The sequence below is a fragment of the Ictidomys tridecemlineatus genome, chromosome 3 (genome assembly GCF_052094955.1).
Source record: "Ictidomys tridecemlineatus isolate mIctTri1 chromosome 3, mIctTri1.hap1, whole genome shotgun sequence".
Lineage (NCBI taxonomy): Eukaryota > Metazoa > Chordata > Mammalia > Rodentia > Sciuridae > Ictidomys > Ictidomys tridecemlineatus.
The window spans coordinates 53,720,936-53,734,258 of record NC_135479.1 but is presented as its reverse complement, the minus strand read 5'-3'; the positions used below and the strand labels follow the sequence as shown (position 1 = coordinate 53,734,258).

At 42.4% G+C, this 13,323-nt stretch overlaps 1 protein-coding gene across 2 annotated transcripts in view; it reads right to left on the bottom strand.

The window, feature by feature from the left end:
* The window catches only part of Usp43 (ubiquitin specific peptidase 43), a 75,739-nt gene that overhangs the window by 15,648 nt on the left and 46,768 nt on the right, over positions 1–13,323 (bottom strand). For both annotated transcript variants that reach the window (XM_040269439.2, XM_005332869.4), the window contains exons 13-14: positions 6,562–6,720; positions 4,758–4,925 (exon numbers count right to left, since the gene is read on the bottom strand). In XM_040269439.2, coding sequence (XP_040125373.2) covers positions 4,758–4,925; positions 6,562–6,720 — 327 coding nt within the window. The remainder of the gene's footprint in view (positions 1–4,757; positions 4,926–6,561; positions 6,721–13,323) is intronic.

Genomic DNA, 13,323 nt, shown 5'->3' with positions numbered 1-13,323 from the left:
CTGAGAGCCTCGGAGCCAGACTGGCATCCAAGGGGAACAGGGTCATTTTTCTAGGGGTGAGCTTGTTACTTTCCCTTCAGGGTCTCAGCTTTCTGTCATTTCATCTCTCCCAAGGACTTGGAGGCTAACTTGGGTCATGGAACTAAAATGCCTACAGGAGGCTGCAGGACAGTGACCGTCCCTCCACTAGCCCTGTCTATGTCGCTAGGGCTGTGCCCCACATTGCAGGGGTGGGCCAACCTTTGTCATTGCTTCCTTATGGGGAGGGTGTCACATGCATTTATCCTTGGAGGCAATGAGAAAGGACCCCAGGCATCACGCTTCCACAGAGCTGAGATGACTTAAGTGCTGACAGCGAAGAGCACCTCTCTAGTGTTCCAGACACTACTACCCCCAGTGTGCAATCACAAAAACACCAAGGGAATAGAAATGCCCAGACAGGGCAAGCCTCAGAAGGGGACTCTGAGGAACTCAGACAAATCCAGAGTGTGTGGGCATGCTCCTAGCAGGGGTAGTGAGAGGCGGGCAGCCAGAATGCCAAATACTGAGGAATACATTAACTAGCTATGACACATGCACCATGACGAACCAGAGGGTTGGATTCAATGATTACCTTGTTGCTTGAAGACTCTATCATATCTATTCACTCATAAATAATGTAACAGGAGCCTGGTACATGCCAGGAACTGTGTTGAGTACTTGACACAGTGGTAACATAAAGTAGAAAGAAACAAGTAGCAAGAAAACACTAGGTCCCAGTGATTCCACTCCTAGGTATACACCCAACAGAAATGCAGACATATATGCACCAAAAGACATGAATAACCAGCAACTCAGGAGGCTGAGGCATGAGGATTGCAAGTCTGAAGCCAGCCTCAACAACTTAGCCACTTACCAACACCTTCTCTCAAAATTAAAATAAATAAATAAAAAGAGTTGGGGATGTAGCTCAGTGGTAAAGCAACCTGGGTTCAATCCTCAGTACCAAAAGGTTTAAAAAAAAAAAAAACAGGCATGAACAAATATAGTCATAGCAGGCTAAGTATCTTAAGTATCCCTTATCCAAAATGTCTGGGACCAGAAGATTTTCAGATGTTGAATTTTTTCAGATTTTGAAATATATGTGGATATATAATGAGATATCTTGGGGATAGGACCCAAGTGTAACATGAAATTCTTTTGTATATCATATATATCTCATGCACACAACCCAAAGGAAATTGTATGTAACATTTTAAATAATTCTGTGCATGAAACAGTTTCATGGTGTGGAATTTTCCACTTGGGGCATCAGTTAGCACTCCAGAAGTTTCAGATTTTGGAACACTTCAGATTTCAAATTTCCAGTTTAGGCAGGCTGTCGTGTTCGTACTTGCTCCAATCTGAAAACAACCCCAAAATTGAATCGCGATAGAATAAATAAATGTGGCCTATTGTTACAATGTGGGAAATTTGGATGCAACAGTGCCATCTACCAAGAAGCAGACACTTTGTGCTCAGATAGTCCATTAAGGAGGTGCCACAGAAAAACATGCATGTGATTTTGGAGAAGCCATGAATATCTCAAAAATCCACACATCTGTAATAACTCAAGGTTCTTCTCTTAACAATCAGGTCGTATTTCTCCAGGTCCCAACAGCAGGCTAGCTTCTGTGGAGCTTCCAGCCCCTCGGTGAACCTACAGGAGGAGGTGGTTCTTCTACCTCGCCCTCCGCACTCTTTTTCCACATCCCTGTCTTTGCTCTTTTATTGACAACAGTCAACAGACTCTTCCCCTCATACATACAGAGAAACTTCTGTGCAGAAAACTATGTATCTCCGAGTTGTTTTTAGTTACAGATAGAATAAACGAAAAATTATTGATATACCTAACATACAAACCTTACAAATAAAAATGTTACACAAAAGGAGCCATTTCTGCAAAATTTTAAATGCAGGTAAAAACTGATCTATGGTGTCAGATGCCAGAATAAAGGCTTACCTCCATGGAAGCAGGAAATGGTAATGACAGAGAGAGAGCCGGGGGAGGAGGGTTCTAGAATTTTCCATTTCTTAACCTGGCACATACCTATGCTCATTTTATAATAATTCATCAGAGGTACACTTGTGATTAGTGTATGAGTGTATGTCACTATGTATGTATGTATGTATGTGTGTGCGTGTGTGTGTGTGTGTGTGTGTGTATATATATATGGTATACATGTTATGATTATATAATAGGTAAAAATATACAAGCATATGCTGTTTATATAGTACTGTATACTCATCACAAGTGTATATTTATTTATTTATTTATTTTAAAGAGAGAGTGAGAGAGGAGAGAGAGAGAGAGAGAGAGAGAGAGAGAGAGAGAGAGAGAGAGAATTTTTAATATTTATTTTTTAGTTCTCGGCGGACACAACATCTTTGTTGGTATGTGGTGCTGAGGATTGAACCCGGGCCGCACGCATGCCAGGCGAGCGCGCTACTGCTTGAGCCACATCCCCAGCCCCACAAGTGTATATTTAATATTTCCATTGTGATCTCTATATATTATGTTTCTATTGAAATTTTATATAAAAACCTAAATTAAGAGATGATAGGAAGTAAGAAAACTAAAAATGTAACGTGACCACTTTAGGGCCCAAGGAGCGCAGAGGTTGAAGAAACACACGCACGTGCACACACAGACACATGAACACACACACACACATGGACACAAAGTTCCGAATGACTTTGTTTCTGTAAAGATCCCCTTGCTGTCCTGCACTAGGAGTCTAGACTACATGGCCTGAATGCTGACATGCTCTGTTACTTCCCACCTGGCAAAGAAAACAAACAGAAACCACAGTCAGCCCCCTGCTCTGCTGCAACTGGCCCCTTGATCACACTGTGGGATGGCCCATGCTGACTGTCACTTCCAGGACCCCAGGCTCTTCTCCACCCATTGCGGCCAGGCTTCCATTCCCTCCAACCCACAGCAGATGCTCTCAGTGCATCACAGGGGACCCTCCATCCTGATGGCCACTTGCCCATCCTCACACTACCCAGCCTCCCAAAAGTATTAGGCACAGCCACTTCCTTTGGCAAGAGTCCGTATTCCGCACTTGGGAGCCATACTTCCCTGGCTAGCTTCCCATGTGGCTCGCTGCTCCATCTTGGTTTTCTCTGCTGACCTCTCCACCTTTGCTTGACCCTGAGAGGGGGCAGAACTCCCAGGCTAGGTCTTTAGTCTCCACTCCTTTCTACCTCTGCTATTTCTCAAGAAGAGCTCAGCACACCGTGTGGCTTTCCATTCCATCCATTTGCTGATGACTCTCAAATACTCATCTCCATTCCCTAGCTATTACATTGATGTGGATGTCTTCTAGGAATCTAAAAATCACCCTGCCAAGAACTGGACTGCCCTCCAGAATTGACTCTATTCCTACCCAACTCATTCCCATCTCATGGGCTACGTGACTATTCACCAAATTATTTATCTTCAAGAGCCTCATTATATCTTGAAGAGCCACCCTGAATCATTCTCTTAGATCCTGCATCCAGCCTCCATGAATCCTGCCAGCCCTGTCTTCAAGACAGAGCCACAGCGTGGCCCTCCCTTCCCTAACAGCAGTCCAAGCCACCGTTTTCTCACAAAAGCCTCTTAACCGACCTCTTCCTTCCTTCCAATCTCGCCCCTCTTCCATGGATTCTTCACACAGCAGCACAGTAGACTTTTAACACTATAAATCAGACCAATTTCTTCCCTGCGGAAAACTCTCCAATTCACTGCTTTTGGAATCAGGTCCAACAGGTTTGTCGTAATCGGCTCCGGTCCACCTTCAGTCCCTCCCAATTCCTCATTCACTCTGCTGGGACCACCGCTCTGCTTTCTTCTGCCCCGCACAACACCCCACGCTCGCTCCCAAAGCACACTCCCAGAATTCCACGTGAGTCACCCTCTCTGACTCGAAGTCACGGTCTCAGAAAGGTCTTCCCCACTCACCCTAGGGAACAGGATTCTGCATCTCTTTCACTTTTGCCTCCATATCTTGTTTCTTGATTATTTATGGTTTGTTCTTATCTCTGCTTAACATCACTTTGCCATCTTAGTTACTGTCCCCAGGTGGGACAGTAAGTTCCATGGGAGCAGAGCAAGAATGTAGAGCCATCTCTACATTCCACAGGGAACTAGTTTCGGGACTCCCTGACGATACTGAAATCCTTGAATGTTTATAAAATGGTGAAGAATTTTAATGAAATCCTTGAATGCTCAAACCCTTGTAAAATAGTGAAGAATTTGCATGTAACCTATATACATCCTCCCAAGTACTTATATCATCTCTAGATTATCAAGCCTAATACAGTGTAAAAGCTATAGAAGTAATTGCAGTATGTTTTCTTGGGAACAACGACAAGATAAAAGGCTGTACATGTTTGGTATAAGCATAATTTTTTCCCCAAAGATTTTCAGTCCATGGTTGGTTGAATCGACTAATATGCATCCTGGAGAAACGGAGGGTCACCGTATTATGGATGGAGGATCATGGAGGGAAGGGGAGAGGCAGACAAAGGCAGGTCGTTGTCAAATGAACAAAGAAGTGAAAGTGTTGATGAAAATATTCATCAGAGCAGTTGCAATAAAATTTTTTTCTCGACGTAAAAAAAAAAAGAGATGAATAAAACTCTTATTATAACATTGTCTACTCGAGGCCATGTCGACCCTGTCATAAAGAGAAGGGACAATGGTTGTGACATAAAATGAAAAGAAAGCCAGCAAAATTGAGCCCACATACCCTTTTCCTGGTGGCAGAGGCTGTTTGGGAGGACAGGAGAGTCAGGCACCTGAGCCAGGGACGGGCAGGGGGCAGAACTCCAGGACAAAAGGCTTCCCCTCGTGCTGTGGCCATTGTTGCTCCCGAGCCTCAGGAGCCAGTGGTCAGACAAGGAGGAGCTGGTGGAGCCTGTGGAGGAAGCACAGACATGTGGAGGCTGGACCCAAAGCCTCCCTTCAGGGCTCAGGGGGAGCTTGCTATGCCCAGATTCCCATTCCTACCACTCAGCCCTGGAACCACGGTCCCAGAGCAGAGCTGCAGATAGAAAAGTGAATGACCAGAGGGGAAACCGGTGATTGGGTATCCATGTGACCAAGTTTAGAGAGAGGAATTTGGTGGCAGAAAGCAAAGTACAGATGAGGAGGTCATTCAGTTGGTAGAGCTCTTGCCTGGTATGCCCAAAGCCCTAGGTTTGATCACTAGCACCAAAAAAAGAAAAGAAAAATGTACTGATGAGTAATGAAATAAATACTTGCATTTTATCCCCAGGACCCACAGCTCCAGTTCCTACAGGTCAACATATAATAATAGCTACACTATAGGAGCATACCCCAACCTCAGGGAAACCAAATCTTTTATAATGGACATGAAGAATGCCTATCTACCCTTTGATCTCAGGAGACATTATTATGCTGAAAAGTATGAAAATCTTTTGTTATCTCTTGTTATGCTAAGTGTTTATTCTTCTTTGAATGTCTACCTTCTACAAATAGAAGGAAGACTTGCATTAGAGTTTACACAGACATGCTGAGGGCCCTTGGTTTTCTATGGTCATTTTCCAATAATTTTTAGAAAATCAGATTACTTTTTTTTTTTTTTTTAATTTAAGTGTTCTCTTGAAACAAAGATAAGGATGGCCACTTTGCAAAGTGGAACAGGTCACATAAAAAGGTCAGCTTTGGCACTTTTCCCCCCCTAGACTCTCAAGCAAGTTTAAGGCTAACAAATGAATTGTTGGGGTGCCATTGAGCAGCTACATTTTCTAGAAAGGCCCTGCACCGCTTTTAACAGCTCTTCCCTTTCTAAGGGTTAATCCGGTTTACATGGCATCAGTTTAATTTAATCTGGCTTGACATGACCAAGATTAGGAAAAATGGAATCACATACCCCCAAGTATCACAAGTCCTGCATACAAGCCAGGTGTGGTGGTGCACGCCTATAATCCCAGAGGATCAGGAGGCTGAGGCAGGAACACGATTAGCGCAATAAGCAACTTCAGTGGACTGTGTCTCTAAATAAATAAAAATGGGAGGGCGTGGTGAATGCCTCTGAGTTCAATCCAATACCAAAAAAAAAAAAAAAAAAGCTAACCCTGCATAGGCCTATACTTACTCCATTTGTCAAGATTGATTTGGAATAGATCCTGCATACAAATACTTACTCTTTCCCCCTATCTTGATTTACAATATATCTATTCCACATCTTGACAAATGGGTTATTGGCCTATGGGGTTCAGACTCTTTTTTTTTTTTTTAACTAAGGATTGAACCCAGAGGCATTATACCACTGTTGAGCTATATCCTCAACTCTTTTTAGTCTTATTTTGAATCATTAAATTGTGGGAAGCTGGCCTCAAACATGTGATCCTCCAGCCTTAGCCTCCTAAGTCTCTGGGATTACATACATGTTTCATGACATCTGGCTCTGGGACTCAAATTTTTATAGCAGCTGCCTATCTTCCTGGTCCTCGATACTCAACTAAACACCTTCATAATTCTTACAGTGACATCCCAAATGCCTTCTTCTAACAAGCAGCTGTACCCACCTCTCATGGAGCTGCTGGCGGACCAGGGAGGGATGCTGTTTCGCTTCTGATAAAACAGGATGTAAGCCCCTCGGGTATTGACCTCATCTTCTCGAAGGGGTTCCACCATGCTGTCATCGTAACTGTACCACTGGCCATCCAGAGAGTTCCGGCAATAGGCTGCAAAGGTCCAAACCCCAAGTCTCAATTATCAGGGCCCCAAAGGGCAGGAGGACATTTTCCACTGGCATAGCTGAAAAACGGACATGCTTATAACAGAATGAGAAAAAGAGTCACGTGGGGCAAGAAACGAATTCTGTGGAATCAGAAAAGATCAGTAGGTCATACTTCTCAATTCTTAATCATAAAGAGCACTTCTCAGCCTTAGCTGAATCCTTATGCTGCAGCTCTCCCTCAGGCAAAATCTCCCATAAAAGGGAGCCCCATATTATGTAGCCACACAATATAGTCTATGTTCACCCCATTTCTTCCAAAAAATTTCAAAGTGCACATCTGTAATTAAATATGCAATAAGTGGAAATAAGAATCACAGTTGGGACTTTGGTCAATGTCTTTTCTACAAGAACTAGAATCAAACATTTCAGGAAAGATAAATGATTCTCCCCACCTCTCAAGTGACCAAAAATATCCCTCTTCTTGCACTTTCTATTTCAGTGAACAATAACAAAACCCACTGATCGGGACTTTAGCAAGCTTTTTCTGTAAAGGACTAGATAAGCAAATAGTTCCAGTTTTGCAGGTCACATAGAGCCACTATACTCTCTGCCACATATTCTTGCTCTTCTTTTTTTTCCACCCATAGAGTTATAAAACTTGTAGGTTAGACAAACACCGGCCCTGCACAGAATATGAACCACGGCCTAAAATTTACTAACCTCTGCACCCATCTGGACCAGGCAGCTCGGAATTCATCTTTGTTCTTCTTTTCTCTTCCCACAAGACCCAGTCCAAAAGTCATTCTTACTAATTCTACTTCCAAAACATGTCTGGAACACTCTGTCAATATCCAGTCAATACTGTTGTGCACCTGAGCCCCAGAAACATCCTCCTAAATGTAATTTCAACTTTTAGTCTCATTGGGATCTGCTGTCTACTCATTCTCTCTAGAGCTGAGCAACTATTTCCATTTGTACACTAGGTTATGCTCTTACTTCTCGACTTAAAACCTTTAAATGGCTTCTGTGACATTGTAAGGATGTTTGCTCCTTGGAATTATAAAAGTTATAGTGTCTTTTTCTATACTAACTGACAGCTCCTGCGTAGCTTTAAGATGGGACCAGTCACCAGAAAGATCAAGGCAGGATTTGTAGGTTGGGACTTTAAGCCAATAGACAAAAAAAAAAAAAAAAAAAAAAAAATCAAAGATCAGAAATACACCCAAACATAAAAATGCAATATCTGATAGCATTGCAAGGAATTAAGTGGACTTTTCAATTAGTGATAGTCTTGGTACAAATTGGTATCTTCTGGGGGTTAGGGAAAAAAGTGGATCTCTCTCTCTCTTTCTCCAGAGCATCATGGAACTCCAAAGAGGAGATTTAAATGTAAAAAATCTAAAACTCTAAAATTGCTAGTAGAAAACACAAGATAAATACTTTTTAATCTTAGAGTGAAAGAAAGGGGTTTTTCATGAATGACTCAAAATTCAAATGTCACAAAAGAAACAATTTATAAGTAGGCTACCTAGAAAAACTACCATAAAAACCTTCTGCATGGCAATATGACCACTGGAAGAGTCAACTGGCAGAAGCTGGGGACTGTTGCACCAATCGGTCTGAAAACAACCAAAGGAAATGCACAGAAAGTTCACAGAAAAGAAGCCACGAGGATCCTTAGACAGATGAAAACAGTCTCAAGCTCACTCTCACACTCACAGGGAGGTATCACTTCCCTCTCTAGAATGGCAAAAATCCAAAGGTTTTATAGTACATTTTACTGGAGGGTTATAAGGAAAGAAGCATTCTCTTACTGCTGAGAGGAGTGTAAAAGTCCTACAACATTTACAACATGTGCAGGGAAATTTGATAGTATTTGTCAAAAATGCAGATCCAGTGCTTGCCTGGCATACACCAGGCCCTGCGTGGGACACCCAGCACCCCACAAAACAAATGCAAACAAAACCACACTGACCAAGCTACCCAATTCTGAGAATTGGTCCTGCCTACAAACTTGTACCTGTAGGAAATGATCTATCTGAAGGATTAGGACAACAATATAGGTAATAGCAAAAGAATGAACCAGTCCAAAGTCCATCAACAGGATACTTAACATAATTCACACACCTATTTGGCAAAATTTATAGAAGAAGACACGGAAACTTTCTGTAAATCTATAAAGATTTCCAAGACAGATTTTAAGAGAGGATTTTTTTAAAAAAAAAGTCAGGTATAAAACAGAAAAATACTACTTTTACTTAACTTAGGGGATGGAGCGGAAATACAGAAAAGGCATACACTTAAGTATCTATGACCATAGACCCACAATTGTTTGCATTTATGTAAAGAAAGCATGAAGAATAGAGAAGAAATTATTAAAAGTAGTTACCCTTGACAGAGGAGGGGGCAGAGAAGGGACAAAGATGGGATCCAGACTTTTCACCGCCCACCCTTTTAGGCTATGTGAACTCTGAAGCCTAGGAACACTGACCCACCACTGTCCCACACATTGAAAATGAAAACGAAGGCATTGTGGATTTCTGAAAATGTCCATTTCTGACATGTAGTGAAATGACCAGACTTCCGGAAAGCAGAAAGGAACAAAGCCACGATGTCAAAAGACACTGGGAGAGAGAGTGACAGCTCAGATTTTGAGAGCCCAGCACACAGATGGAGTGGCAGACTCCACCAGCCGGGCTAAGGGAGTTCAACCCAGATGAGAGTTGCTGCAGAGGAGAGGCAGGAAGGGAGCCTGCACCAGTAGGCAGCAGCCCCAGAGGCTCAGAACGATGGGTCTTGGGTTCTACCAAAGGCTGGGTGAGGTAGAGGCCAAAAACAAAAACCAGGATGCTCCAACAAAGAAACAGGACAAGAAGTTAAATCATGACAGCCATTTAAAAAAAAAAAATGCAGGATCAGGGGTTGAGACTCAGTGGTAAAGCACTTGCTGCCTTGCACTGTGAGGTTCAATCCTCAGCACCACCTCAAAATAAATAAATCAAGATATTGTGTCTATCTACAACTAAAACATATTTTTTTAAAAAATGCAAGAATGTGGTTTCTCCCAGAGTCCATCAAAAAGAGACAAGGAGATGGAAGAGTGACATGAGAGTGTTCCTAGTGTTGCTGTAACAAATCAGCCTATGCTCGGTTCCTTATGACAACACAGATTTATTACTGTGGAGTCCAGGAAGACAAAAGTCCAAAACAGGTCTCGCTGGTCTAAAATCGAGGTGTTAGCAGGGCTGCCATCCTCCCAGTGGCTCTCAGGGAGAATGAGCTTCCTCATTTTTTTAAGCTTCTCAAGGCTGCCCGCATTGCCTGGCTTCTGGCTCCTTCCACCTTCAAAGCCACTGATGGCCAGTTGAGGTGGAGTCTCATCGGCATCAAAGACCATTCTACCTTCACCTTTCACATTTAAAGGATGCTATGATTACATTTGGTACAACAGGTATCTAGGTGCATCTCTTTACCTTGAGGTCAGCTGATCAACCATCTTATCTCCGCCCTTGCCAGGTAAAATAGCATATTCACAGGTTCTAAGCCTTAGGACATGGACGTATTTGGGACATCATTATTCTGCCTACCACAGATGGGGAATGTCCACACACACATGAAGTAATACAATGCACAGAGTTATTTGTTGAGCACAGGTTGAGCATTACTACTCCAAAAATCTGAAATCCACAAATGCTCCAAAAATCCAAAAATTTGTAAGTGTTGACAAGTGGAAAATTCCACACCTGACTTCATGTCATGGGTCACCAGCCAAAGGCAGGCAAACTAAAAATATTGTATAAAATTACCTTCAGAATATGCATGTAAGATATATATGAAACATAAATGAATTTTGTGTTTACACATGGGTTCTCCCCTCAAGATATCTCATTACAAAAATGCAAATATTCCAAAATCTAAAAAAAAATTCCAAAGCAATTCTAGTCGGAAGCATTTCAGATAAGGGATACTCAACTATATGATAGTGAAAGTTTTGGAACAACCAAAATGTCCATGAATAGAAGATTGGTGAAATGAAACTATGGTACGTGCATACCATGAAATACTAAGCAATCGTTTAAAACCAAGAATGGCCTAAGTATACCAATATGGAAATATCTTGAAGATACATTACTAAATGAAAAAAGCCAGGAACAGAATTACATACACCATGTGTTTAAAAGAGAATAGTGGGAAATGAGCTCAGGACTGTGTATCTGCTTATTTCCTCTGGAAGGACACAGAAAACCAATAAAAGTGGTTTGAAGTCCAATGGACAAGGGTCAAGGTTAACAGCAACACTGTTTGTTGTGTGGGTTTTTTGGGGTTTTTTTAAACATCATTAGATTTTTTAAGCCACATGATCTCACTCATGTGGAATCTAAAAAAGTTGACCTCCTAGAATAGAATATATATCTCTGGTTACCAGAGACTGGAGGAGGAGGGCTGGGGAAAGGGTGATCAGTGGGTTTCAAGTCATAGTTAGGGGTAAGAAGTTTGGCACTCTGTTGGGCAGTTAGGGTGACTAGAGGTAATGACACTGTACTGTAATTTTCAAAAAAAAAAAAAAAAAAAAAACTACAAAAAAAAAGATTTTGACTGTTTTCATCCAAAGAAACGTTGAACGTTTGAGGAGATAGATATGCTTTCCTTGATTTGAACACACAATATAACACATATATATATTTCAAAACATCCCATGGTATACCCTAAAAATATGTAAATTTTCTGTGTTAATTTCCTTATCTTAATTTTTAAAAATGAACACAAGGAAATTTCTAGAGCTGAAGATCAGTGCCCAGCAGAAAGGAATGAAATCACCCACACGACGGTCAGCCTGCAAAAATCCAGAGCACTGGTGATAAAGAACCTGAGAGCTTCCAGGAAGAAAAAAAAAAAATAGATCCCAGATAAAGGAACAGAAATGAAACTGGCCTGACCCATTCTGACACGGAGACCTCCATTCCATTCTCATGATGCACCCCTGACCAAAGATGGACAACGACCATCCATCTAGAATTCTATGTCCAACCAGGGTGTCAATCAAGGGTGGGAATAAAGGCACTTTCTGACATGCAGGGACTCAAAATATATGCTCCCATCATCCTCTTAGGAAGTTGCTAGAAGGTGTGCTTCCCCGAAAATGAAGACAGTGGTGCTCATCACAGTATCCTCTGCAGTTTGGAGATTATTCATGTTAGACATCACTCGTCTCTGCAGGCCAGAAACCATGGAGACGGAAGCTGAGTGGCTCAGGGCTCTGCCATTTAAGCAGCAGCGTGGGATCATCAGAAAGAAGATCCTCAAGATGGTCCAGATGAGAGCCCCTGGCCCAGACCCCACCTGGGATTGCACTGCTGCAGACAATCCCCTGCTTCCACTCCTTGCCAGCCCCCTCTTCCTGTGGAATCTTCTCCCCCTGGATTTAATATAAGCAGATTTCCCCCCGCCCCAGGAAAATGGTAGCATATGGTGTAAGCAAAAAGACCCTAAGACACTCTGCAGAAACCGGGTCCCTTATCACCAGCTCAAAATTGCAGATTTTCTTCCCCTTTAACGCTCACCCCAGGAAAGGATCTGGATTTTGCATTTGACGAGACAGTTTTCTGGGCACACACAGACCAACCCTTCCCATTCCTGCATTCCCCCCGATTTTACACCAATGTTCTTAATTTATGCTGGAGATACCGCACGAGTTTATACAAAAGAAGCCAGCCCAGGCAGCCTGTTAAATGACAAGCCCCAAGTTCCAGTTGTCCTTATTTTCATCACTAATGTGTGCACGGGGACTAATTCATCTATGAGGCTCACTGTTAAAAAAAAAAAAAAAAATCTGAGGTTAATACAGCAAGAAAGATGTCTCCCCAGATAAAGACGGATGGCCAAGAATTTCTGTTGAGCTATTTTTAGCCTTGAGAAGGGAGACTGGAGAAGTAGCTGGACAGAATGGTGCTTCAGGCTATGAGGATGGCAAGTCTCTCATCTAGGGAAGGACAGCTATGGGAGAATAGGAAGGTACTGGACAGCAATACAGGAGCAGTACGGTGTCCACTTTAACCTTCAGTATGACCAGCTCAGCTCCACCCTCCAACCCTCCTCTTTGTCCACTCCTGTGCCCCCTGACCTGTTAACTCCATTCTCATTTCTCTCTCCCCAAGGGCATCTATACTGTCCTCCATGGCAGAGAGCACATCCTAACCTCTCAGATCATACAGATCAGCCTCCACTAAGATCCACACAATGGACCCTCAATTGCTGCTGCTACCACTAGTTCTCTGCAGGCTTCCTGTGGTCACTGAGATATTTTCAAGGGACAAAAGTAAGGAATGACACAAGCAAGAACAGTAATGAGTCATGATGCTCTCTAAAAACTTTCACAGGGAAGACTGTGAACGACTGAGAGAGTCTCCTGGTAATTTGTTTCTGTTTCTCAATTCATCTGCTGCTCCCAGTTTCTCCAGATGAACAGAAAGAAAACTTACTGCCACAGAATCAAAAGAGATGAGATCTGATAAGATTTCTTGGGTTAAATCGCAGATGAGGTTAAGCATCATTCTCTAAGGTTCCAATAATGATCCTCCTATGTTTGACATGCCTGAAAATTTAGGCC